A 26,565-nucleotide genomic window follows, 5' to 3' on the forward strand; every position below is an offset into this window, starting at 1 on the left:
ATTTCTGTTTCTGTTGTAGATTCATAAATGGAACTTATGTCAAGTGACATGGCACTAAAGAGCTGAACCTTGAACGCAGCTTGTTCTATGGTTTGATGAATAAACAGTGGACTGATGCTGTTGTTGATTACTGTGAATGAGGATAAAGCTCCAAAGGCTCCAGTGCCTTTGGAGCTTTGAGGGTGGCTACAAAACCTGAGTGACTGTACATGAGGACAGCTAGCAGCTGCCACTGTCCATCACAAACACACACACACACATACACACACAGAGTGACTGAGCTGGTCCTTGTTGAGCACAGAGCTCATGGCTGTCCCTGGCTACGACACACGCAGACGCACACAGTGAAGAAACACACCGAGTGAACCAACGAGAGCGTCTCCTGACCTGCCATGGGAATCTAACCACCAGCTCCTTCTCTACCTGTCGAAAAAGTTTTGTCAAGACGGATCATTCTAGAGCCAGGATGAAGATTGTGGAAACCATTTCAGTCTTCAAGATCCTCTTTCTGCTGGCTTTGGTCACCTCAAGTTACGGGATACAGAGAGGTACATGAGGTTTCATATGCTTGCACTCGGTTGAGTCTTTTTTAGCATGAGTTGTCAAAAGTGTCTCAAGCACATTCAGGTCTTGTGAATATAAAAACTGTGTGAATTCTGTATGTAATTTGTAAAAGTGCAGAAGCTGTCTTGTGCTTAGTAAGATATACTAATAATAATTACCACAAAATGTAAACAGAATAAACGAAAACAGGGGAAGGAAAAAAGACAAAGATAAACAATATAGGCACACATGTGTGGGTAAATATGATGAGCTCAGATCAACACAGTCAATGATGGATAGGTAAGGGGAAAAGAAATTCATGGTAAGCATCCTTTATTCTGGCATTTGTATTTTACCCTCTGTAAAGAGAACGCAGGTTGAGTTTACACTTACGTAGACCACATACTGTGATCACCTGTTTTCCAGCACTTCCTGCAGGGAAAAGGAGAAGGTGTTTATAGGCCTACATAGTGTAAATGTGACTAAATCTATATCCTTCCTACACTCTGGCATATCCTCTCTGCAGGCTGTAAAGGTGGTTTAGGAACTGGATTTTTCGTCCGTTGTTCTTTTATGCCAGATTTCTATATGATTCACCTCCACCACAGCAGTACATGATCAGAAACTGTTGTGTGAAGTGGACCATACGACTTTTATTCCTGCGCATTTTTTGATTAAAAGAACTCAGAGGCTTTAATCAATTTCAGCGGCTGTAACTAACATCTCATCTATTTTGCTCTAGGCATATGAAAGTATTGGTAAAAGAAAACAGGTCCAGAAATAATGAAAAATGGACATCTCGTGGGCCGTTAAAGACTCTTAACAGCACGTTGAGCCGTGGCCTCAGGATTTCAGGACATGCGAGATGGGTACCATATCAAATGCTGGCACATGCACAGGCCTGCAGAGCAGACCATTGACATACAATACATGTTTTATAAGTACAGATGCACAGTACATGCTGCAGGTCGGCTCAGAGAAACAGGTGGCGGAGATGCTGTCACATTCAGGGTACATACTGTAGCTGGTGAGCTAGCTTGGGTTGACATGGTGCAGGGCTGGTCTTGGCAGACGGCCTGTGCGTTGTGTAATGTGTCAGTGATTACAAGGCTGAAACGAATGTGGATGGCATCTTCCTTGTCGGTCCAAATCCCTGAAGGCCTCTTGTCAGCAAAAACTTGTCCATACAATTGAGAAAAAGGATTTGCCTGTCAATAATGCTATCAGGGAATGGGAATTCTACCAAAACCACTGAACCACTGTTTAAAAAAGCATTTTTTGCAAATATGATATTGTCAGAGCCGTGGGATTTGATTACCATTTATCTTGCTATGCACAGAAGTTCTAGCACAAAACCCCCCCTGAAAACCACAAGCCATAATAATGAACTAACTCCTTTAAACGCACAAAATTGCTTTTAAAGATTCGTTAGACTGAACTGGAATGAAGCGACCGAACACCAGCAATGCTCGGCTTCTCAAGATCAAGTTTAATCTCCTGCGACTTGATCGAGGAGAGTTTTACAAGTTGTGGCTGCAAATGAATATTTAGCAAGCTCTGGATTGACAAGTGCTGTAAAAATGCATTATTAGATAATTATCACTGACTCTTTGCTGCGGTTTTGAGGCGTGGGTACAGTTGAGCAAAGCTGAGATGGATGTCACAAAGGGATTCACTTTCATGTTTTCTGAGCTGTCTTTTATTAGCTGTGTTGAATTTAATTTGAAATGAGTGCAAGCAAACAAATAAAAAGGATGTTGATGAACTGGTGACAGCGAAAACCAAAACAATATTACACCTCCTTTACTGCAGACAACATGTGACCATGTAGAATCAACATTTTCTGTCGAAAGCAAGATGTCTATAAATCCCCATGTAATTAGTCAACTATGCTGCGAGCCAATATTGTTATATTATCATCTCGCTGAATGAATAAAGACCACTCATGCATTTAAAGGCAGCGTGATGGGTTAAAGAGTGTGTTCAGTGTTGCTCACCATGTCAGTGTGAACTGAACCTCTACAAACAATGGATGAATCCCGAGCAGACATCTGATCCCCTGACATGCCACGAGAACAATGCTATTTTTGTTTGTTCTTGGTCGACCACAATGAAATTATCAAGTAAAAACAGACAAAAAAACAACAACTTGTATCTGGTCTGCATGATAGAGTCAGAGAGAAAACTGTTTACAATTTGTTTCAAAGTACGGAAAAAACCTAGAGGACAAACGACAAATCAAAGCAGACACCAAAGGAACCAAAGGATGTTATAAGTTAAGGGCTCTTCAGAAGGCCACTATTATGGGAAAGACATGGAGTTTAAAGGTTGGCCTACACAGAAGTAAAAACTGAGTGAGAAAGGCATCAACAATGAAGACATAAATGGAATATGTTGTAAAAGGCATTTGTATGAGCAAAATTGGCAGAGCTAATACAACAAGTACACAACGATGTGACAAAATGACTAAGATGTACCATAAAAATGTTTTGGTTGGCTAGGACATACTGTACATTTATAGACTTGAATACATTGGAAAAGTGCAGCAAACAGTTTTCAGCTCCATCCTGCACACCAGCAACTTTATATTTCTATGTTCTGGGGTGGACGCACACAAACAGTAAAAATGTGATAATGAGTGGCAGTTGGTTTTTGTAATACGCACAGCTGAGACCAGATGTGACCCACTGTCTACTGGCCTCCTCTGAGGGCCTTGACAGCACTGTATCACTTCTGGTGTCCAAACAGCATTTCATAACAGGGACCTCTCACGAGGTCAAATCTGGAGAGGCTCTCTCTCAGGAGTCATGTGGTCAAACTTGAGCCACAGTGAAACCGTCATTCTTCAGATGTTGTCCATCTGGTCAGACATAATATTGGCAATAGCATGAGTGACATGGTGGGGGAAAAACACACACACACACACACACACACACACACACACACACACACACACACACACACACACACACACACACACACATTCTGCAACAAACCCACTCAAAAACCAAGCCTCCACTATAATGTACTGAAAATGCAATGAACATGATTGAATTTGTTTTCTAAGGGGAAGTACTTGTATCCCACTGTTTAAAACCAAGGTTTAACCTCATGTCAAGGTTTCAGTTTGATTTACAGTAGCTTTCTTTCCATGAGTCAAACGGCAGCACCTGGTGTTGGGGGGGGGGGGCTGTTTTTTCCCGCTATGTTATTGTGAAATCTTTGTTTCTCAAGAGACAAAACAAGCATCCTTTAAACCCTGATCCTTTCCTTTCTTCTCCTTGCTTTCTTTCTTTTTCTCCTTCACGTTCCTCTCCATTCCTTCTCTCCACCTCTGTTCTTTCCTTTTCTCCTCTCCTCGGTTTTCTATTTTGCCTCTTCCTTTTCTCAGTTCATTCAAAGTTTAAAGCAACCCTGATGTCTCTGATCTGAATCCACATATAAACAGTTGCTGCTTTGCCGCCGTGCTACTACAATCTTCTTCCATCCCTTTTCCCCTTCAACTCTTTTCTTTGTTTTTACTCCCCCTTTCATTTTGTCCTCCTCAATATATTCACCCATGGTAAAAATAAATAAACTCTTACTAATAGCGAGTTGCTTTCCCTTTAACCCTCATCTCACTTGTCTGAAAATAATCCTTTTTTCACGAGTGAAGCTAACTATATGCATGAAATAAATATTGATCACATCTTTACTCTGGATTCACCTGGTTTATATTATGAAAGAGAACAGGTGGTTCTAATAATTTATATATTCAGTGTACACAGAACTGGTAATTCACCCACTTTCCTTTTAACAAAGACCATCTGTTAAAACGAGATAGTGGAGAACAGTGTTTGCACTGGGGATGAAGCCTATCCTTGAACCTTAAATTAAAACTTCAACTTCAGCTTGAATGAAAAAATAAAGCTGTAATAAACCTCATAACTTCAGATTGAGTTCAACTATATATCTTTCCCTTTCTTTCTTTTCTTTCATCATTCTTTCCCTCTAATCATTTTTTTTCTCCTCCTCTTTCTCAATATTTTATAAACAGTTTCAAAATCCCAAATGCTTCAGATGTCATTTCACCAATAAACAGACGTCTCTTCCCCTCAAGGTCACTGTTCTTCTGCTCTACTCAGGTCAAAGCTGTAACAAACCTAAAAACCTCTGATCCGGTCCCATTAGTCATCAGTCACAGCCAGACGCTGAGCGACTGAAACAGACGACTCAATCTAAAACAGGAATGCCAAGAATGTCAAATAATTTGGCTGAAAAGATGCAGCTGCTCACACGTCCCTGTGAAGCTGTAGTGTATTATAAAGAAACTACAGTGATTCAGCTCAAGTGTGACGATGACGTGTACTGTATTTGTACAGAAAAGTGATTTCTTGTTACAAAAGTCTTTTGTGTTTTCTTCGTATGTTCAACGCCTAGCGCCTCGTATCATCACCTTATTAGAGACAGTGGATGTGCTACTGGATCACAATGCCACCTTCATCTGCGAGGTGGAGTCCCGCCCCCCCGCTGAAATCACTTGGACCAAGAATAACCACCCAATAATGTAAGTTTGCACCTAAACCTCTTTCAACTACAGCATGCAGCAAATTCAAAGGGTCATCTGTGAAATACTTGTTTTTATCTTTATTTTGGCTACATATTTGATGCAAAATGCCAAAGTATTTTTTTTTTGTTGTTGTTGAGTTTGGTCCCTTCCGCTCACAATCAGTTTCCCCACCAGGTTTTATGACCCCCGGTACATTACCAGGGAACGGGGACAGATGCTAATCATCCCTCGTGTAAGAGAGTCAGACAATGGAGAGTACTGCTGCCTCGCCAGTAACGGTATTGGAGAGCCGGCCAAGAGCTGTGGAGCGCTGCAGCTAAAGATGAGTACGTCTGCTTTCTCCCAAGCTTGTTGGGCTGGATGGTACAATTCCATTAAAAACAACACACTCACAGTAGCATTGAGACAAAAAGGCTGAATCATTGTATCTTGTCTCTCTTGTCCTGTCTGTCTCTCCATCAGAGCCACAGATCAAACGCCATCCTACCAATGTCACCCTTCTGGTAGAATCCAAAGCAGTGTTGCCCTGTGTTACCCTCGGCAACCCCAAACCAGATGTGACCTGGCTCAAAGATGATGAGCTTATCAAGGTATGCACACACACAACAACAGGAAGTTGTTGTTCCAGCTACCTGAAACTTTTCATTGATTTGACTTATGTTAGATAATCATTGGCTGAGAGTATAGTGCAGCATAGTTTGTATCTGTCTGTTTGGATCTAACCCTGGACCAGGGCTGGGAATGAGTGCAGACTGCAAAGGTATCCAGACCGTATATTAGCATATTAGCATGTCCCCTTTTTTGGCTGGGCTTCTAGTGTCCCATAGCATTAGATAAAAAGAAAACGCTATAATAAAGTTAAGAAATCAATCCTATCTTTAAAACAAAGAAAAAAAGGGGAATAATCGTCTCATTCCTCCCAGATCAGTGACCGTGTTACCATTCTTGACTATGGTGCGCTGAAGATCCATAACATACAGAAGGAGGATGCGGGACAGTATCGCTGTGTGGCCAGGAATAGCTTTGGTTTGGCCTTTTCAAAGCCTGTCACCATAGAAGTACAGGGTATGTATTTAAATGTGCCCTCACTTTCTGTACTTAGCATGTGCATTATGTGCTTAAAAAGCTGTATTTCAAAACAGTGGAATACAATAGTTTGGTTGCAGTGTATGTATCTGAATCTCTGTCTCTGTGTTCAGCTCCAGCACGAATCCTGCGGGTTCCGAAGGAGAAGAGAGTAGCATATGGCAGCCAGATTTCCCTGGAGTGTAACGCCACAGGAAATCCGATCCCCACCATCACCTGGCTGGAAAATGGAAATACTGTGAGTGTTCAGGTTCAGTGTGTGTGTGTGTGTGTGTGTGTGTGTGTGTGAAAGCAAGTGTTTATAAATGGTCCTTTACTGATGTTGATATTTTTCTGTTTCTGAATTCATTGTATCTCTATAACTGTATCTCTATCAGGGTCTAAAACACTAAAGCTCTCCACTGAATTATTGGAATCAAATCCAAAGTAATAACATTGTTGATGGTGGTAGCTCCATCCATCCACCCATGTCCCCTCAGTCTCCCATAAATGCTTGTGATCTCTCCAGGAATATTCTCGTCTCCTTCACAGTGGTTGAGTTTGGCTCAAATGTCAGTCAACACAGCCAGCTTCAGATGAATTTTATCACGTAGCTGACATTGTGACACATTGTCAGCTGCACAGCCTTACATAATGGGAAAGCTGCGACAATAACAAAGTAGATAGCCAAGAAAGCCAACATGCCTTACTGTCTGATCTGATGAAACACTCACATTAAGTTTTGGTTATGAAACCTTCATCTTCACATACTGTTGCATATGTCTGAGAAGAATACAATTATACTAGCTAACTTATTTAGTGGATTAATGCCTGCACATTAGCATTATCATTTGTGTCAAATTAGCAGCAAACACATACCTAGCTAATCCAAAGAACAGACACAACAATCTACTGTGTAAATACATTGACCTAACGTCCATTTACAAGCAGATCCATCACTTGTTCAGTACCGGTTCTCCAGTGGATCTCTTGTTTGGTGTCAGACATACAGTATCTGCCCTGCTGATGCAGTCGCACATCCCCAATAGGTCTATAATGGCTGTGTGCCCCATTTCTTTTGGTCTTAAAGTTTCTCTTTGCTCCCCTTAAATCTCAGTTTGACACAGATGGTTTTTGTGACATCACATCACTAGTTTGGAGGCAATCATGTTCCTATATGCAACTTTACACAAGAGTAAATGAGCCTCCAAAGCACACATACTGAGAATTGACTTTCAGTGAAGTATGAGACCTCTCGTGTCTAATAGTTACACTTTTGAAATGAACAGTGTTGTGCATGTTCATAAATTCTAAAACTAAACTAGTTAATTTAACTTTTTAGGGGAAAAAAACATATTAGGCACCAATTATTTTGTGTCTTTAAAAATGTTTAGATGGGATCTCTATGTGGCTTCATCAACAAAACAATTAACATCATAACACAGAAGCAAATTCCTTTTATAGCGATGTAGGCATGGGCACGTGAGCATGGGCAAATAGGGAAACCAGGACGCTAGGAACACAAATCCACACACACATGCAGTATACTGTAATGCAAACATACAAGGAATTACCCACTTATCCCTCGCTCTCTCCCTGCGTGTCTCTCTCCTTCACACACACACACACACACACACACACACACCCAGCCAATGGCGTGGGATCAGTGATATAAACAGCAATGGAATTCTCATTATGATGACAGAGGATTGAAGAGATTGCCTTCCATTTAGCCAATGATGCACAGTGTTATCAGCTTTAATGGGGTTGTCTTTTTTTCAAGGGAGCAAGCACAAAGGCTCTCAAGGTGTTGAATGGTTCGTGTTAACCGCTGACTTGGTTATATAGCTGTTGTACATGTATAGAGATCATAAAAAGAAAAATAACTCACGCAGGTATAAAGGTACCTGCTGATGAATATTTTAAGCAAGCAACATAACTGAAACTGATTTTGTGACCCAGAGCCAAGTGACCAGTTGTTAAGATGCACGCACCAATCAATTTAAGTCTAGCAATTGAATGATTACGTTCTAACATGTGAGTCATTGTGATGGTTTGGTTTTAATCAGCTTTGCAGTTATAACCACATGCGATGCTTTTTGGGACATTAGAAGAAGACATTATTCATGACTCATGCCAAGTGGGAGCAGTCTTTTTGTTTTTGTCTTTCAAAAGTGCAGCAAGTAAAACACCGGGACACTTTGTCATAAAAAAAAGAACTATACCTAATAACACCTAATTGGCTACTGAACTGTATTATGTTTTTTATTTTAAATCATGGACATTACATACCTGACCACTTTAAGAAAGTCAAACAGGACTTTTTTTTCAACCAGGCAGCAGACATTTTTCATGCGTGCCATTGCGGGCAGACATACACCACATAATGTCTGGCTATTTAATAGTCTTGGGTGCTAGCTACAATGTGATTACAGGCCCATAATGCTTGTAAATACTATGTGTGTGTGTGTGTGTGTGTGTGTGTGTGTGCTGATTAAAATGACTGTGTGAGCTACTTTTCTGGCAGCTTGTTGAGGTCATTAATTTCGAGCTCGTCCTAAAAACGGGGTGTCAGACACAGCTTCAAATATAGACGCGTCGCACATCAGCACCTTGACTCACCCACTCACACACACACACACACACACACACACACACACACACACACACACACCACAGACTCTTACATATATCATTTATATACATGTAAGTGTGAATACAGGAACTAAAAACAACAAACACATTTCATCTGGCTCCATCTGCCCAGTGTGAATACCAGGGAATTTTTAAATCTTCTAAATGATTACAAGTGGTTATATTGATGTGAGTCACATAGTGTAGGCACTCTTATCAACTCAACACCCTGGAGACTGTAATAAAATCAGTGTATGAATACTCATACACATTAAATCTTAACATTTTTAAATTTCATGGGAGAAGTTTGGGTGGACACATTTTCCTATTTTCATAATCTGTTCTGTTCACTCTGCTGCGAAATGTTTTCACACAACTCAAGTGTGTTTCTCGGCTGTTATTGTGAGATCTTTGACCAAATTCTCACCTGGTTACCTGGAACTTATCATATATATAAGTTTGATCTTATAAGGCAATATAGTTACAGTGAGATCAGACTTTAAAGCTGCACTAATCAATACTTTTATATGAACAACTGTCAAAGGGGTCACTTGAAGTGACAAACCCACAGAGAATTAGCACCCAATTCTGCGGTACCCCCCAGCTCTATGGGGCGTTTGGTTTTCCACTCGACAACTTTACTGTTATAATTCAGCACTTTCATCAACCCTGTTTCTGCTGCAGCAGGCACCTGTTTTCATTGTAAAAAAGCTCTAAAAACCCACTGTATGTTACCTGCCCAGCGCCAAACGACAGACAGCCAACATTAGCAGCTAGCTGGTGAACATAGTGGAGCATCTAGCAGCTCAAGAGAGACTGAAATACAGTGAATATTATACTTGTGTTTAACAGGAGGACAGAAACACAACTCCGAATGAATGCTAATGTTTCTCTGCGTCTCTTGGATTTTTCCTTAGGCAACAGTTTCCTAACACACCATAAGAACTTTATAAGATAACACAGTATGTCAGTGTTGTGTTTTCAGGTTGTTCTGCTGCCCCCAAGCGGACAAACACAAATCTATCTATCTTGAATGAAAGGGGACATCATTCTCATCTTATAAGGCAGTATAATTGTGTATATTATTAAGTGTAATTTGCCCTTGCATGATGACATGTTTCTGCTGTCTTTTTCTTTTCTTTGAATGTTTTTTTCGTCCAGATCTCAGGTGCATCGGTCGAGGAGACTCTGGCGGGAGAGGTGGTCCTGTCTGTCCTTAAGGTGACGGTGAATAAGCCGGCTCTGTACACATGTCTGGCCTCCAACAGACACAGCGCCGGAGCCAATACTGTCAAGGCAACTGCGAAAGTCACTGTCGCAGGTAGGGGCGTGTTTTCATTTCCATTCGACACTAAGATATAAAATCATTGACTCCAAAATGAGTGGAAAAATAAATGGATACTTGTATCTCTCACTTCTGTGTGTGTTAGGGGGTTTGTTACTGCTTTGTCTTGAGTTGTGTTAGCTGCCAGTTATGTTAGTTGTGTTTTGTGTGGCTTCAGCTGTTTGTTATCCCCCCCCATTTGGTTGGTACCTCAACCACATATGCCATCACACCCCATGACGACAGTCACCTAAAAAAACACACACACACCCCTTCCTCCCTGACCACACACACTGTCCTTCCACCTGGTTGTCCCTTAGTCTCCTCACAGCTAGCTATGAGTTAGTGAGAGAGGCACCATGGTTGGTTTTCTCTTCCTACTGAGACTGATTTTGGTCTTTTGTCCTTCTCTCATCTGCCTGCCTCCCCTCTTCTCACCTTTCCTCCTGCTTGTGTTTCTTCAACCAACATCCTCTGGATATTGCCACTTCCCTATAGAGTGGAGGTAAGAGACATGGTCTGCGCCTTATTTCTATATGCTATTTTTCACGAGTTTCAGCCAAGTTGAACCACTTTGAATCATAAAAATGACACAGCACATTTCCTGTGACTAAATGTTACGCTGGCAGCATAACCATCTGTGTTTGAAGACACTAAGTGCTGTTGCTTCCTCTGGGTCTGCTGAAGACAATGTGCATTTTAGCTCAATAAACCTGCAATGCCATGAGGGATTCTCTCGGTCTTTCAGTCACCCATATGGTGTGAGTTGAATTTGAACTTTGCTGAACCACAACACAGCCCTAGTTACCACATCTGGACTATGTAACTGCAGACAGAGAGAGAGAGAGAGAGAGAAGGGGAGAAAGAGAAAAGGTTGGCCTTTGAATGCCTGATGAGAATTTCTGATGTAAAAATGAAGAAAGAGGTCACAAAGAGACAAAAGGATCAGGCTTAATGGTTAGATCTTACATGATTTGCCAACTCATGACCACATCTGGACCATCTGGGTGTAGAAGCAGAGAGAGGGAGCCATAGAGAAAAAGTAAAGGAGGACATGGTGGGATGATGGGGTTGATCGATTTACAGGTCAGCTTTAAGTTTGATGGTTTGACTTGAACTCTCCTGAAACGCCAACCTCCCCGAGAGGCGACATCTGGAGTTTGTAAGTGTTTGCAGCATGCAGACAGGCAGAGAGAGACGTGGAGTGAAGGCTGTCAGACAGACAGGCAGGCAGACAGAAAGACCATGGATTTGGATCATGTCCAGACAGAGTGGGAAACAGATAGACTCAAAGAGTCCATGTACACAGACAAGCAGGTTTAAATATGAATGTATGACTCAATCTAGAGGCAGCAAGGAAGTCCAACGGCAGACAGACAGGATGTAATTTCATATGAACCTTCCACAACATCTGGATGAGATATTTCAGTTTTTTTTTTTGTTTTGTTGTGCACACACCTCCACACTAAGACAGGCTGATGTACAAAAAAAAAGGAATTAAAGACATGCACATTTTGAACTCCCTTTACAAATGGGTCAAGAACTCAAATCTTTTAGTTGTGAGTGTGTGTGTGGATATTTATGTGCGTCTTCTTCCCACAGACTCTACAAGGGCATCACAGGCTACTGCAGTGCGTACCGTGGAGATGTGTGCCGCACCGTCCTGCGAGATGATTTGCTGGTTTTCTTTAACTCCTCCCTCTCGGACCCCGAGGACATGCAGGAGTACCTGGTTCAGAGCTGGTGGACGGAGCTGGAAGGCCTCAGTATGCTGTGTAGCCCCGCGGTGCGCTCACTGCTCTGCCACTCCTCCTTCCCTGACTGCAACCCGTCAGGGTTAGGACCGGCACCTAAACCTGTCTGCAGGTAGCATATGTGTGTCTTTGCTCTTTTGTTCCAGTATACAAACCAATGAATGTAAGACGTGGAAGTGAATACATTTAGAAAGTAAATTAACAAAATAATGAATCACTAAATGAATGAATGGTTGAAGTATTTTTCTCCTTTACGAAACAGAGAACACTGCCTGGCAGTGAAGGAGCTGTACTGCCATAAGGAGTGGTTGGTGCTAGAGAGCAGCAATTCAGTCCAGCCCGGCCTCTTCAGCTCTGTCACTGGGTCCCACTCTCCCAGCTCACTGCTGCCCAACTGTCAGGCCTTACCAAGTCTTCGCACAGACCCTGATGCTTGCACACATGTCCCTTTTGTTGGTAAGATATCCCTAACTGAGAAAAGCAAGCATGTAATCCAAAATGAGAGAGTTTCTTCTTGTTTTCACACAGGGAGCATGTAATTTTCATGCTTGTCTGTCAAAATGTAATGGATTCCTCTGAGGAGCGAGTTGGCAAATGGTTTAAACGCATAACTTTGTGTACAGCTTATGGTGTGCAGTCTTACAAGAAACAAATGTCTCCTGTTTCTCACTGTGAAGGACAGTAATTAACACACTGAATTCAAGATCAAATGGACATTATGCTTCAACTCACTGTTTTTATTTTAGTTGATTTGCTAGAATCTGCATTTGTTAGCTTGAGCATAGCGCTCCAGCATGAAAGCAGAAAGGAAATGGAGCGTTATGTAAGAGAAAAGCAGGAGTTGGCTGTGTGCACTTACTTGCTGATGGCCAAATAAAGCCTGGCCTGCTGGACTGCAGGTCACTGATACTGATGAGGTCATTAAGAGGCTCGAACTAGCTGAGCCAAAATATACAGCTGCAGGTCTGTGTGTGTGGGCATGTGACTTGTGTGTGTGGTGTATGCTTTCTCTACGCATAGTAGTGTGTGTTTGCTCTGTAATATAATCTTAACTGTACTTAATGGGCCTTCAGAGCTGCATTGATTTCTCCATAATATATTTTTCATTCAGATTACTTAATATCTGTTTAATCTGTTACTTTCTACATTTCAGACATCAAGAGGGATCAAATTACAAGTAAGTGTGAAAAGTGCAACACAACTGTATTTGTATCCAGTCATACGAAACTAATGTCACACAGAAATCAATTGATAAAAATAACATATTGATCCCATATCCATTCTGTTTGGCATCTACAGCAACATGTTACGATGGCAGAGGCCGTCTCTACCAAGGCAGTGTGAATGTGACGAGGTCCGGGACGCCGTGTCAGTCATGGAGCCAACAGGTATTGTGGTTTGTGTGCATGTGTGTTTCTAAAGCCACAACGTCAGATCACTGCACAGTATGTAAGATACATAAAATAAAATACAACTCAAATATGCAGTTTCTGTTTATGGGAATGTCCTCATGCAGTGGAACAAAATATTTATTTTGTTGTGTGTTTAAAACTATTGCTTCATAATGGCTTCTTAATGACCCGCCAATCACTATCAGCACAAAATGAAGATGGAAAAAGATAAAAGAATACGGGTGATTGTTGAACAGTGTTGATAACATTTCTAGGTGTTGACAGCAAGTCTAATGCCTGTATTTATAAATCCAAGAGTCTTAAGTTTCCTACAGATTTAAGCCTGAGTGATTGAAGTGTGACTGATATTTAGTGTGTGGATGTTCAGTTTTATATCAAACATTCCTGACCTCTAACCAGAAACAGAAAAACATGCAAAAGTGCTTACAAGTGCAAACACAAGCACACACACACACACACACACACACACACACATACATATGCTCACACTAACACACACATTCCCTGTGGCCCAAAAGCCTCTTTATGTTTTTATGGCTTTGCTCAGTGAGAGGGTCTGTTTGGGTGAACTGTTACTACTCTCCTGTGCAGTGTGTGTGTGTGTGTGTGTGTGTGTGTGTGTCTGTGTGCCAGATCAGCAGAGAAGGAGGGGCTCATCGTGTCACATCCTGCCTCTGGAAGCAATTAGCTTTCACACGCATATGCTGCACAGACTCCATCACTTACACACACACACTCTAACATGTTACACTCGTTCACACACACACACACACACACACACACACACACACACACACACACAGACATATGTGAAAATGAGAGAGTGTTTGCTCTCTAATGCGATTTACAAATATTTGCGCATTCTCTCTCTTCTTCTCTCCAACAATGTTGGCTTACACTTTCAGTTCACAAATACATTTTCTTCCCTCACACACACACATACACACACCCCAAACCATGTGCACATTAGAGCACATGGTGCTGGAAAATATGAATGCTACATCTAACATAGTCTCCGTCTCATACAAGAATGTGCACACAAACACATTGGTTTGGGAGAGTTATCAGCTCAATGACTGTGTCCTTCAACAAACATCATCTTCAATCTGCAAACGCAGGTCAGGAGTTACTGTCTCCTTGATATCGGCCAGAGTTGCTTGTGTATGTGTGTGTTTTTCAGTGTACATATGTGTCTGTTTGAATATTTTGTCTGGACTACACTACCACTACAGGTGCATTTACGTTTGATAAAGAATGTAGACACCATGTAGCTCCAAATATAAAGTGTCTTTGAATTCAAGAAAAGCAGCACAAGATGCTCAACAAATCATGCTCAAAACAATGTAATTGGCAGTAATGATTCCCAGAGCTGAGTTTCTGAATTCAGAATTTTCCATATTATCTCAGGCTTCGAACATCTAAAAGTACGCATGGCAGGCCTGTCAAGCTTTGGATTTCTCTACTTGTTGAAGTAATGTGCACAGAGTTGTAGTAAGAGCAATACTTACACACAGCATTTGGATGGTGGGGGGAATGAAACGAACCAGGTTACTTCTCATCACTAGAATCTTGTGATATGATGTGCTGGCCAAACACAAGTTAAAAGGTAGGCTGTTAAACAGGATGGGATCATTTTGATGATTATGCTTAAGTTCCTGGCCAGCATCTAAGCCTTCATTTCCTTTTGGAAGTATAACACAAGCATGATTGGGATAATGTCTGCTCTCCCAGAGGGCAATGTGAGGCTAAGTGTACCATTTTCATTCTGAACTCTAACTGATGGTGGATTTACAGTTGAAACTAGAGTGTAACTTTCACCTGTCTGCTCCAGCAGACTCAGAGGAAAAGCAGCTGTTCTTGATATTTTGCACAGTCAATGGGTTTTTTCTAAAATCTACAACACAAGATCATTCAGCAATGGCTCGGTCTGAAGTCATCATTTACCTTCGACGCATCACAGAGCAGATGTTCTTTTTTTATAGTGGATATAAAATACTCTACACACATGAGTCCTGTAGGAAATCAGCACAAAACTCGGATATTCCACACGTCACATGTTACCCTTCACATTTATGTTCAGCACACACTCAACACATATGTATGCTGTAAAGTTGTGGATAGTGTGAGTAGTGTCCCATCTTGTGCTGAGTCATTGAGGAATACTGCAGCCAAACTTTGATTCAGTGGCTGTTGGGAACGCTGCTGATGAATTAAACATAACATTAAAACATATTGTCATTCTGATTGTGCATTTAATGAGTCAGGAAGACATCTGCCTCATGTCATAGTAAGTCCATAAAATATAAGGAAATTAAATGACTACTCAAAAGAGGGTGTGAACTGTTAATTTACACAGTTCTTATTGACGTAATACATGCTGGGTAATGTAATAATGTAACAATCAACTTATTCTATAACATTTTCCAGATGCATTTATTTATTCATTTTTGTCTTTTGGCATTTTTTGTTGATATTATTTGATGACCGTAACTCTGTTTTAGTTGTGAAAAAGAGCCTTTTGGGGGTTTCAATGAGACGGTTCTCGCCAGAAAAACAACACCATTGATCGTTTGTTTAAGCACCTAAAATAACCTTTGTTTTCCCCATCAAGTGACCTCATGTGGATGTTAATGCCTTCTCACCTTCATAAGCAAAGGCTCAACTAACTGGACATTGTTATAGTTCCAAAAAACCGAGGGAGGAGGTGGGTGGATCATTGGATGGACAGGGTGTCAGAGTGTTGGACTGCTGTCTGCATCCCACCTCCTACAAACAGTTAATGTTGGTCTTCAACCATGACCACAGTTTTTTCTTAACCGAAACAAAGTAGTTTTAGTAAACCAAGTAGTTTTTGGACAGTGGGACGTTGTGACAGCACTGACAAATGATGCCATGCTGCTGGCAGGTGTGCCGGATCAGGAAATGCTCATAGGATTATTTCGGAAGGCAATGACGAATGACCTATCATGTCATTTAGGTATGAGGACTTGTTGTTTTTAACATTCCTGGCACCAACGGGAAAGCTACCCTGTGAGCAGTTTGCTTGACACATTCAGCTACAGCATGTGTTAAACCCAGCTCATAACTTCACATCTCTTGGGAGAGGCTGCTGGACCATTGCTGTTTTGATGACTAAAGCTCATGAGTCATGACACATGAAGACACCAGATGTTCAGTGTTTGAGTTGGCACTCTGGATTGAAGAAACAACCATGCAACCCCTAATGTTCCTCACTGTAGTATGTTTTACGCCCTCTGCAGATATTAAACTGTAACCTTACCATAGACCCTCGACAGGGCCTTGAATAATGGATTAAATTATTTGAAGGGCATTCGTAGTTTCATTTTTGATGAAGAAACAGCTCTCGAACATTCCAGGGAGAAAACACAGCAAGAAATGTATTGATCAGACTTTACTGATTCCTCAAGACTGTTTCCTCTTTCCTCCTCCGCAAATTACCCCTTGTCAGGGTCAGGAACAGAACAGAACAATAATGTTTTACTCAAAAACACCTCTTGACACACAAGCTGGATCCCAAATGTACTCTTACATCTCTTCCACATTAGGGAGTAGAAAGAGGAAACAGCAAACTTCTGACAGGCTCCTTTCCAAAATGCTACAATTGTCAAGAACACTCAACCTCCCCTGTTCCCCTTTAGCTGGTTCTGTATTGCTTATTACTTTTAGATATTACTTAGTAGCTCTAAACTCTTCTCCTCGTTGATTTATTGATCTGTCTTGTCCTGTAGGTCCCCCACCAGCACCGCCTGTCCGTGGATGTGATCCCAGAGTTGAAGAACTCAGGCAACAACTGCAGGAACCCGGGAGGAATCAGCGACAAGCCCTGGTGTTTCACCTCCAATCCCAACATACGTTGGGAGTACTGCGCTGTGCCGCTGTGTGGTGAGACAAGCATGGTATCAGGTACTGCTTTCTGATGTCTTCTGTCCCTTGTAGGATGCTACCTCACCAGTTAGCAGCTAACATGCGACTGTAGATTAGCCCACCAGCCTCAGACAAGACATTTACTGCAGACACTGTCCCCTCACCATTTATTTATACAGTTGTGATGCTATATTGGATGTCGTTCCAGCCTCACAAGCTGTTGCTGCTCTCACTTACGTGTTAGCCACTGTGTAGCCTAACATAATACAGTGCAGAATCGAATGGACAATCTAATATAAATGGGCCGGATTTACACCTCTTAAACAGTGTTATGTTATCTCTGACACCCCTTAAACTTTTGGTAAAGGTTATTATATTATTTAACATTGTCTTCTGTTTCTGCATCTGCAAATTTTAGCATAGATAGATTATTATAGATAGTTCAAGGGCCCACATGACTCATTTGCTCCATATTAACATAATAACAAATAAACTAATTAAATGCTTGGTTCTAGTCAGACTTTCCAGTACTGATGAAATAATAGATTTTTAAAATAATTAAAATTAAGGCAAAGTTTGGAGATTACAGTTTATAGTAGCATAGCACCTTGACTTTAACTTGCTGTGTGTCTGTCAGTGATGAAGCCAGAGCCATCAGGCCCTCGTCAGACTCCTCGCCTCCCTCCCACGGCCACAGTATCGTCTCCAGCTTACTCCATGTCCGTCATCGTCATCATCCTGACCGCACTTGCCGCTGCGGTCTTCCTCACCATCATCATCCTTGGCTGCCGCAGACGGAGGAAGCAGTGGAGAAACCGGAAGAGGTGAGAGACAAACGAGGTGCACAGTTTTCATTATGTATCTGTGTGTCCACGTCCTCACAGCCTCTGTCTTTCACGTAGAGCGATGGAGACCCCGACGATGAGTGCTCTCCCGTCGGAGCTCCTGCTGGATCGACTCCACCCCAACCCCATGTACCAGCGGGTTCCCCTGCTGCTGAACTCAAAGCTGCTGGCGCTAGAGTATCCCCGAAATAATATCCAATATGTCAGAGACATTGGAGAGGGAGCCTTTGGACGGGTTTTCCAAGCCAAGTGAGTGGGGGAGATGAAGCAGAGGGGAAAGGGGAGGAAAGGGGAAATGGATGTAGACTCTATCCAAGTGGGCGATAAAAATGATAAGGAGAGGTTGAGGAGCCTTCCACCTCAAACAGGAGAGAGAGAGAGAGAGAGAGAGAGAGAGAGAGAGATTACATCACTCAGACTAATATTTAATATTGCCATGTCATCATCACAATCGCTGCCAGAGGCAAGCATGATGATATGGTTATTTCTCCGGCAGAGGAAGAGAAAGGGGTCAGACAGGATTTGGAGAGAGAAAGAGGGGAGTAGAGTGGCTAAACAAGGCCACTGGTCATTCTGAGAAGGGCTGCGTCATTCACAGAGTCACAAGGAGACCTGCTGTAGGTGTCACTTTCACGCCACACTGACCGTGTTCACAGCAAGGCACGAGTGTCTCAAACTAATCCCTATGATCAGACTCAATACCAGACCTGGGTCATACAGTGGCTGCATTTCTAAAATGTCATGAATCTATAAAAAATCTGAACACTTTATTTATAAGACACTGTCAACAACATTTTTTATATCATAACTGACTCTTGTCAAACCACTGTGTAGAATAATGACTCAATCTCAACCTACCTGTCACAGGATTTCACAGCCACTGAAAGCTAATCCATCCTTGACTGATGCCCACTGCAGCCAATTAAAAGAAAGAATTCAGGGCAGCAGAAGTGATAAAATATAGAGATGAGAGTTTTTCTGATCCTGTGAGACTAAGGGATCACCAGCTAGCCTGAAGGACTATAAACTCACATTTTCAGAGAGGGAGCTTAGAGAGTAAGGGTCGAACAGAACTACTTCGTCTGAAATCAAATGTGTTTATACTTGCTAGGAACGGCCACGCTCAAAGATGGAGTGAAAAGCTGACCGTTATAGAGAGGAGGGGAGATTTAATATTGCGTAAATAAGGGGATAACGGCGAACATTTTTGGACAATCTCTTCTGGAAGACATTCCATCGATTGGTTGTTCACCTCAGTTGCAGAAATAGTCAAGAATGAACCTCGATGTGATAACTTGTTTTCAAAGTAATATATTAACTTTGAATTAGTTGATTTATACAGGAGTAATGTGTAGTAATAGGACCCTTCAGAAGTGCCTACAGTGTTCTGTTCTATAGTGTACTGGATACTGTAAGATTGCAGAGCAACAACAAACACATTTATTGTCCATCATGTCATAGACTGCAGTTGAGAATTACGACCTTCTATCCATGACGCTGCACGGACACCACATAGAGCTTTAATGCCACGACAGATAAATGGGGGAACAGAACATGTAGTAGTTCAGTCCGCACAGCATTATAGCATATGGGAGATGTCCTTCAGGCTAGCTGGTAATCCCTTAGTGAAAACTGGAATGGTGCAGTATATGGACACCCCTGAGAACATAATATACACACACACACACACACACACACACACACTCATACACACACATTTGTATGACTATAGTAGTATAATTTATTCCTTAGTGTGTAATCTTAACTATTACAACTAGATGCCCACCCTCAACCTAAACACCTAATTTGACCTTTACCCTAAAACTAGGTCTTGGCCCTTTAACACCACCAGTAGCACGTGAGGATGGACCAAAATGACCACATCCTAGTCTAAAACTCAAATTTGTACTTACAAACAGACAACATGTGCAAATACAGACTTTTTCCTTGCACATGCACTGAAGTGTACAGAGAAACATATAAACACACAGGCGACACATGGCGACACACACACACACAAAATACACAGGGACATAAATAGACCCGAGGAGTAAATATCTTCTTCCCTGACAGATGGACTTCGATCTGTAGTTTCCCAATGTGTGAGAGTGTATGCATGTATGGCTGAGTGAGTGTTTCCATATGTGTGTTTGTGTGTGTGTGTGTGTGTGTGTGTGTGTGTGTGTAAGCTATATATAAATCTACACTGAGAAACTGAGTAAACAAACTGTTGGCTTTAGTTTGCCCCTCTAGCGACAACACAGGAAGTGTGTGTATGTATGTGTGTTGAATGCATGTTTCCTCTAAGGGACTGACATTTGCAGTGCACTGCACTAATACAGTTGTAGCACTGTTTTGCTAGGCTGCTTGTTAGAAGACTCAAGAGACACATTCAAAACACATGGTTGCTGAAATCTGGTAAATGCATCACCGAAAAAATACACAACAATGAAATTCACGATATTGTGCATTTATATATTTTTGAATGTTTTCATGCACATGCAAAGCAAAGCTCGACACAAACAAACAATCTTTAAATTGTCTCTTTTTCTTTTCAACAGTTGCATGCGGCTTTAATATGTTTGTGCATGTCTGTTGGTTGCAGAGCACCAGGCCTGCTGCCGATGGAGTCTTTCACGATGGTGGCTGTGAAGATGCTGAAGGAGGAAGCCTCGGCTGACATGCAGAATGACTTCCAGAGAGAGGCCGCACTCATGGCTCAATTTGACCATCCAAACATCGTACGGCTCCTGGGTTAGTATGTTTGTGTGTGTGTGTGTGTGTGTGTGTGTGAGAGAAGGCCGCAACCAGATTTCCAAAGAGGCTGCACTCACAGCTGGATTTTATATTGAGGCTCCAGCTGTGTGAAGTCTGATAAACTGCCTGATAAAGTGAGGTCAGTGAGTCAGCATCATTTGGGGCTGAAGACTACAAGTTTGAAAATCACCAGACCTCTGTAGCCTGCTCCTCATCCCTGCTTGAGGCTAGTGGCTTGAGGCTACATTAGCCGCTACCAGCATAACACACACGAATCTCTGACCAAACTGTCTGTGGTCAAGTTGCATTGTGGGTAATGTTGGTGCCAGGTTTTGACAATGGAAGAAAAATGCATGGAATAAAAAAAGACGCCATCTCTGGTTCTGCTGCATCTATTTTGATCATTTATTTTGCAAACTTTACAGTCAAATTTTTATTTGGTTTCCCTGATATTCAGTCTTGGCAACTAGTGGTAGGTTTTATGGCTTTTGGTGAAGGTTAGGCAACAAAAAAACTGAGGGGAAGAAGAAGGACCACACACAGACTTGCTCTTTCGGTAATCATCTTTTCTCCAACAGCACTTTGCTGAACCAGAGCCCAGTGCTTTGGCTCACGCCTTCATCAAGCGGCCAAACAGACGCAGCGATTTGGAGCCAGTTTTATACATTTTCAGCCAACACATTCAAGGCATCCTATTGGATAACTGCATCATTCAGTCATCAAGCTATCATCTGTGTCACCTGTAGTGCTGCTCTTTTTTGACTTTTTACACCCCCATGCTGTGATGGGCTCCTTTGCTGTGCTTCATGGTCAATTAACACAGCAGCCAAGGGAATAGACAACGAGTCAGTCTCCAGTGCACAATACTTCAAAATAAGATGATCAAAGTCAAACAAAAACACCTAAAATATATCTCTTTCCTAAGTCCATATGATGATGGTGTGTTTTGTTTTTTTTACTTATCTAAAAGCAATACATTCAGATTGCTATGCTTTTGGCAGTTCTTGTTCTGTAGTTTCTTTTTGCTGTAGGGGAAGAAGGATCTTGTCTCCTAGTAAAACCTTTGTGTTTTGAAATCTGAATTTTAGCTGTGGCTTTGCTTTTTATAATAAGCCACAGGACATTTAAGCTTGTAAAAAAAACTTAGAAACGACAAAGGTTTGCCCTGAATGACGAGAAAAGTCCTCTTCTTCCCTCGTTCACTTTGCAGTTGCCTGATCATCTCGGTGGTACATGCAAAAGCAACCAAAAGATGTTTGTAAGAAGTAGTAAATTTCTTCCGTGGGAGTGTTTTTTGTAAATTCAGGCCCTAATTTCCACTCCCATGCTGTAATTCTCCTGAATGAAGTCATTCTCCTCAGATCTCTTTCATTGTAGTGCTATAAAACCGCTAGAGATACAGATAGGATTGTTTGCCTGTAAACAAGTGCTGCTTGACAGCTAATGTAGCTTTGTTGGCCTGAGTAAAACAAATGTCCTCTATTAAAGTTTATCTCCACTAATACAGCCTATCTAATCTAATACAAACAGCTTGCATCCAAATATACTCGCAGGAAGACGTTTAGAGATACAACGCGCTCTATGTGGCGCTGTCAGTGAGTAAACAGGGTCATTGGTCATTGGTCATTGGCTGCGCTGAAAGTTTGTTTACTTTGGTCCATTTTATGGCTCCAGTGGTTGTGAAATATTTTTCAATCAACATTCACCACTGCAGAAAAAAAGAGAGATTTTTCAGACGTGTGTCTTACTGCAGTAGCAAATGTTTTCTGTTCAGTTTTGAGTGACTCTCATTTTGGATGAGTCATCTGGAGAGTGACACACTAACACCGGTTCACATGAAACCAGAGTTGATTCAATTATTTAGTTAACCTCTAATTACCCTCTGGACTAATAATACACCGCAAATCATGTGTAAAAATATATGCATCATCTGTAACATGCATGTTTCAACATTGGAGATATATATATATATATATATATATATATATATATATGTGTGTCCATGATGGGGCCTCTGTTTTCTGTATATTTAGCGATGGAGGGAAACATTTTGATCCAGCTACTGACCTTCAGCCAAGGCTGCTACTGTTGAACTGCAGTCCTGTTTGTGGACACACACACACACATACCCCCCCCCCCCCAGGGAACAGTAATCAGAGCTTGTTCTCTGGGGAGCTGTCCCACTCTGTGACCCACAGGACATGAACTAACTGAGCATGACCTCCAAGCCTCCTCTTCTCGCCTGAAGTTCCTAACCAATGTTGTTGTTGCAATTCTTGTGTGCTGACTTGGACGTTACAGTTAAATGGCAAATCATTATTAAAAAAACAAAACACACCTACCACCCAAGTATGCAGTACTACAATATAGCACCCGGAGTTTTCCTTAACCCTGTAATTAGATTTAAGGTTGAGAAAATAATCTTATTCCACATTGTCTGACACTAGGATGTTTCCACAGTGAAATATATAAACCTAAGACTCCTTTTAATGGCTGCACAATGGAGATATTCTCGATGTTTTGTGCATCACCTTTCCCCAAACTTCAGCCTGACATATGTGGTATTTTGGGGTACTTTTTATTTTGTTCTGTGGGTTTTGAACAAAGTTTGAAAGAGCTCGAAATGACTACCGGCGGGTCATCGAGGTTCCAATTCCTGTTTCACACAGAAACAGAAGCAGCAAAGTGCACTAAATCAAAATTATGATTGTGGCCAGTGTGACTCAGTGCATGTCAGTACACTAACCACATGAAGTGCACAAATCGTGGGCTGAATTGGAAAGGACACAGATGAGATCTGCAAGGCCTCAAACTAAAATTGGCAGCAGAAAGAGAAACTGAAACTACTGTCTGATTCCAGTGGGGGAATTTCTTCTCTTGTTGGCAGACCTGGTGATTTGTTATTATTTTTTTCCCATAAAGTATTCAAAATCTGGTTGTGGATGCCAGGTTACATGAGTGGCACTTCTACAACTTCTGCAGGGCGGTTTTGGGCTCTGCACAGTCTTAACAGTGTGTGCTGTAACTCCTCCAAACAGTGCACGCTGTAAAAAGCATTTACAGGAATGCATAGATAAACAAGCGGACAGCCGCTCTTTTAGAGAGGTAAAGTAAATACGTAGTAAGTAAAGTAGAATGAATTTGGTGAGTGCACACCTCTGCCCATGCTACAATATTACACCCAAAGACTTCAGTCCTGTCCTTGACATTTTAAGCTTAAAATCATGAAAACATACCATTTCATAGATATGGCTAGGTTGTATGTCCACCGTATTTGATGGAAATTCATTAATTAAGGAATTAATTTAGATGAAAAATGTTAAATAACATATCAAAACACTTTCTTTCCACATCAAGGATACAAACAAGTTCAGTTGTGGCAGCTGTGGAAGCCCTCACTGCCAAAAACACACACAACATTTTCGGTCTCCAGCAACCTAAATTAAGTTAATCGCATCTGAGATACAAGAAGTGCAGCCACAATCATAACACTCCCAGTTTTAGAAATTCTCTTTAATTGCCTGTATTTTCCCGCAGCGCAGACAGGCTCAGGAGAACACAGGGTTAATTTAGAAACATACTATGTTTACATCACAGGGCCACTAATGTAAGACTGTACATCCACTGTGCGTGAGGGTTTATTCGTGAGCGTGCACACATCACGATGGTTTCGTCTGTGTTTATGTCTAGGCGGAATATTTATTTACCTTTTACAGTGAATGAACTCATTGTATGACGCTGTATGATGAAAAAGCACACTTGATTCAGCGCGGTTTAATGATGTCACCAATATGTTTACACGGTTGTGTATTTGTACTCTCAAACCTCTGTGGTGGGAAGATGCACAACTCACACTCCTTGAAATAAAGTCGCCTGTATGCTTTCTCCCCCAGGTGTGTGTGCGGTGGGTAAACCCATGTGTCTGATGTTCGAGTACATGGCCCACGGTGACCTCAACGAGTTCCTGCGCCGCCGATCTCCAACCCAGTCGGTGCGCACCCTCAGCCGTGCCAGCCTGTCGGGTCGCAGTTTTTCCTCCGAGCTGGAGGCGGGGCTTCTCTCCTGCACTGAGCTGTTGTCGATTTCCAAGCAGATCGCTGCAGGAATGGCCTACCTGTCCGAGCGCAAATTCGTCCATCGTGACCTTGCAACCCGGAACTGCCTGGTTGGGGAGGAAATGGTGGTGAAGATCGCAGACTTCGGCCTCTCCAGAAACATCTACTCGGCCGATTACTACAAAGCCAACGAGAATGATGCCATCCCCATTCGCTGGATGCCCCCAGAGTCGATCTTCTATAACCGCTACACCACTGAATCAGACGTGTGGGCCTATGGCGTGGTGTTATGGGAGATTTTCTCCAATGGGATGCAGCCGTACTACGGAATGGGTCATGAGGAGGTTATTTACTATGTGAGGGACGGTCACATCCTCTCCTGTCCCGAGAACTGTCCTCTGGAGCTGTATAATCTGATGAGGCTCTGCTGGAGCACACACCCATCAGATAGGCCCAGTTTCAGTAGTATACATCGGATACTGGAGCGCATGCATCAAAACACACTCAACCTGAATGCTGACGCCGAGGCTGACTGCTAACCCGGCAACGTTTCACAAAAAATATTTGTCTCTGTGCAAAAAAACAACAACATTGACTTTTGTGGTGACTTGGTGCCTGAAAACACACTTTAAATGAACCCTGACACTGAGCCTGAGCATACATAGAATACCTAAACAGTACATTTCAGTCATCACAACATCACAACACCTGTCATATTTCAGTCATTTGCATATTGCTTACTTCTTCAGTTCAGGAATTGTTTTTAAGGAATGTTGTAGTGTTTTCGGACTAGACTGTAAACCATCCACCAGCACATATCCATCGGACAGGTCTGCTTTATTTATGAAAGATTTTATATGCATGTATGAATAGACTCTAACCCTTGATCCCAGAGCCTTAACCTTTGAAGACTTGAAGCCAATAACCATGCAGGTATGCCCTTTACTATTTTAGATACAGAAGCAAACATTACGCTTCCTCCATTGCATGTGGAATTGTTGGATTGCTTTTTTTTCTTCCTCATTTCGAGCTGTCAAGCTGTTGGTCTGACCACTAAAAAATGTCAATGCTTCATAGTAACTACATTTAAAAAGCCTTTTTGTTATTGTCACCTGTAGCAAATTCCACAGCGGCACACAATCACTTTAAACCACTGCTGTTGATTGTTTTTATAGACAAGCTGCTATTCCATTTTTGGGGCATTCTCGTTTTACCATTTTTTTGTTTCTTTTTCATCATGTTGTTGATCTGTGTCTTTTTATTTTTGTTAAGTTTACTTTGTGACAGTGTTTGACACGCAGAGTTAGACATAACAAGTAAATTACAGCAGCGTTGGTAAAAATGTTATTAATGAATTCTTCCGACTTGCGTCATCGTCGCCCATGGGTCTCTCACTCTGACACACACACACACACATTTGCATAATTATCATTCTGCAGAAACTCATTAACTAATTTCATTCCCGCGCCTTAAAATAGGCTATTTGATGAGTGAAGAATGGTCTCAATGTCCCAGATGTTCAAAAACATCCTCATTCTGAAATATCTAAATATTTAATTGGTTCTCACAAAGACAGAAACTCTCTCTTACAGATCAAACTTTGCCCTCTGGTCTCATCAGTTGAGTTAGGGCCATATTATTACACAAGTTTTTGTTTTAAATTTCTAGTTTGTTTTGTAAAGTTATTTAATTCATGTCAAATGAGAGAAAACATTTATCTTGTCAGCTGGAAGTGCCTTTCA

General features: G+C 41.7%; 1 protein-coding gene across 1 annotated transcript; it reads left to right on the plus strand.

Moving 5' to 3' along the window:
* The first annotated feature begins 466 nt into the window (after window positions 1-466).
* On the plus strand, window positions 467-25,362 carry musk (muscle, skeletal, receptor tyrosine kinase). The gene is made up of 17 exons (XM_070924832.1): window positions 467-548; window positions 4,963-5,089; window positions 5,267-5,418; window positions 5,555-5,682; window positions 6,016-6,157; window positions 6,292-6,416; window positions 9,953-10,112; window positions 10,614-10,620; window positions 11,718-11,981; window positions 12,132-12,325; window positions 13,023-13,046; window positions 13,169-13,257; window positions 17,031-17,205; window positions 17,804-17,990; window positions 18,069-18,260; window positions 20,617-20,765; window positions 24,662-25,362. The coding sequence occupies exons 1-17, from the start codon at window positions 467-469 to the stop codon at window positions 25,360-25,362; spliced, it is 2,898 nt and encodes a 965-aa protein (XP_070780933.1).
* Window positions 25,363-26,565: the final 1,203 nt, after the last annotated feature.

This window comes from Enoplosus armatus, chromosome 18 (genome assembly GCF_043641665.1).
Source record: "Enoplosus armatus isolate fEnoArm2 chromosome 18, fEnoArm2.hap1, whole genome shotgun sequence".
Classification (NCBI taxonomy): domain Eukaryota; kingdom Metazoa; phylum Chordata; class Actinopteri; order Centrarchiformes; family Enoplosidae; genus Enoplosus; species Enoplosus armatus.

Coding starts and splice junctions, on each gene's coding strand:
- musk (XM_070924832.1), top strand. CDS start 467: ATGAAGATTGTGGAAACCATTTCAGTCTTCAAGATCCTCTTTCTGCTG. Junction 5,090..5,266: donor AAGAATAACCACCCAATAAT/GTAAGTTTGCAC, acceptor TTTCCCCACCAG/GTTTTATGACCCCCGGTACA. Junction 17,991..18,068: donor CAGTGGAGAAACCGGAAGAG/GTGAGAGACAAA, acceptor TCTTTCACGTAG/AGCGATGGAGACCCCGACGA.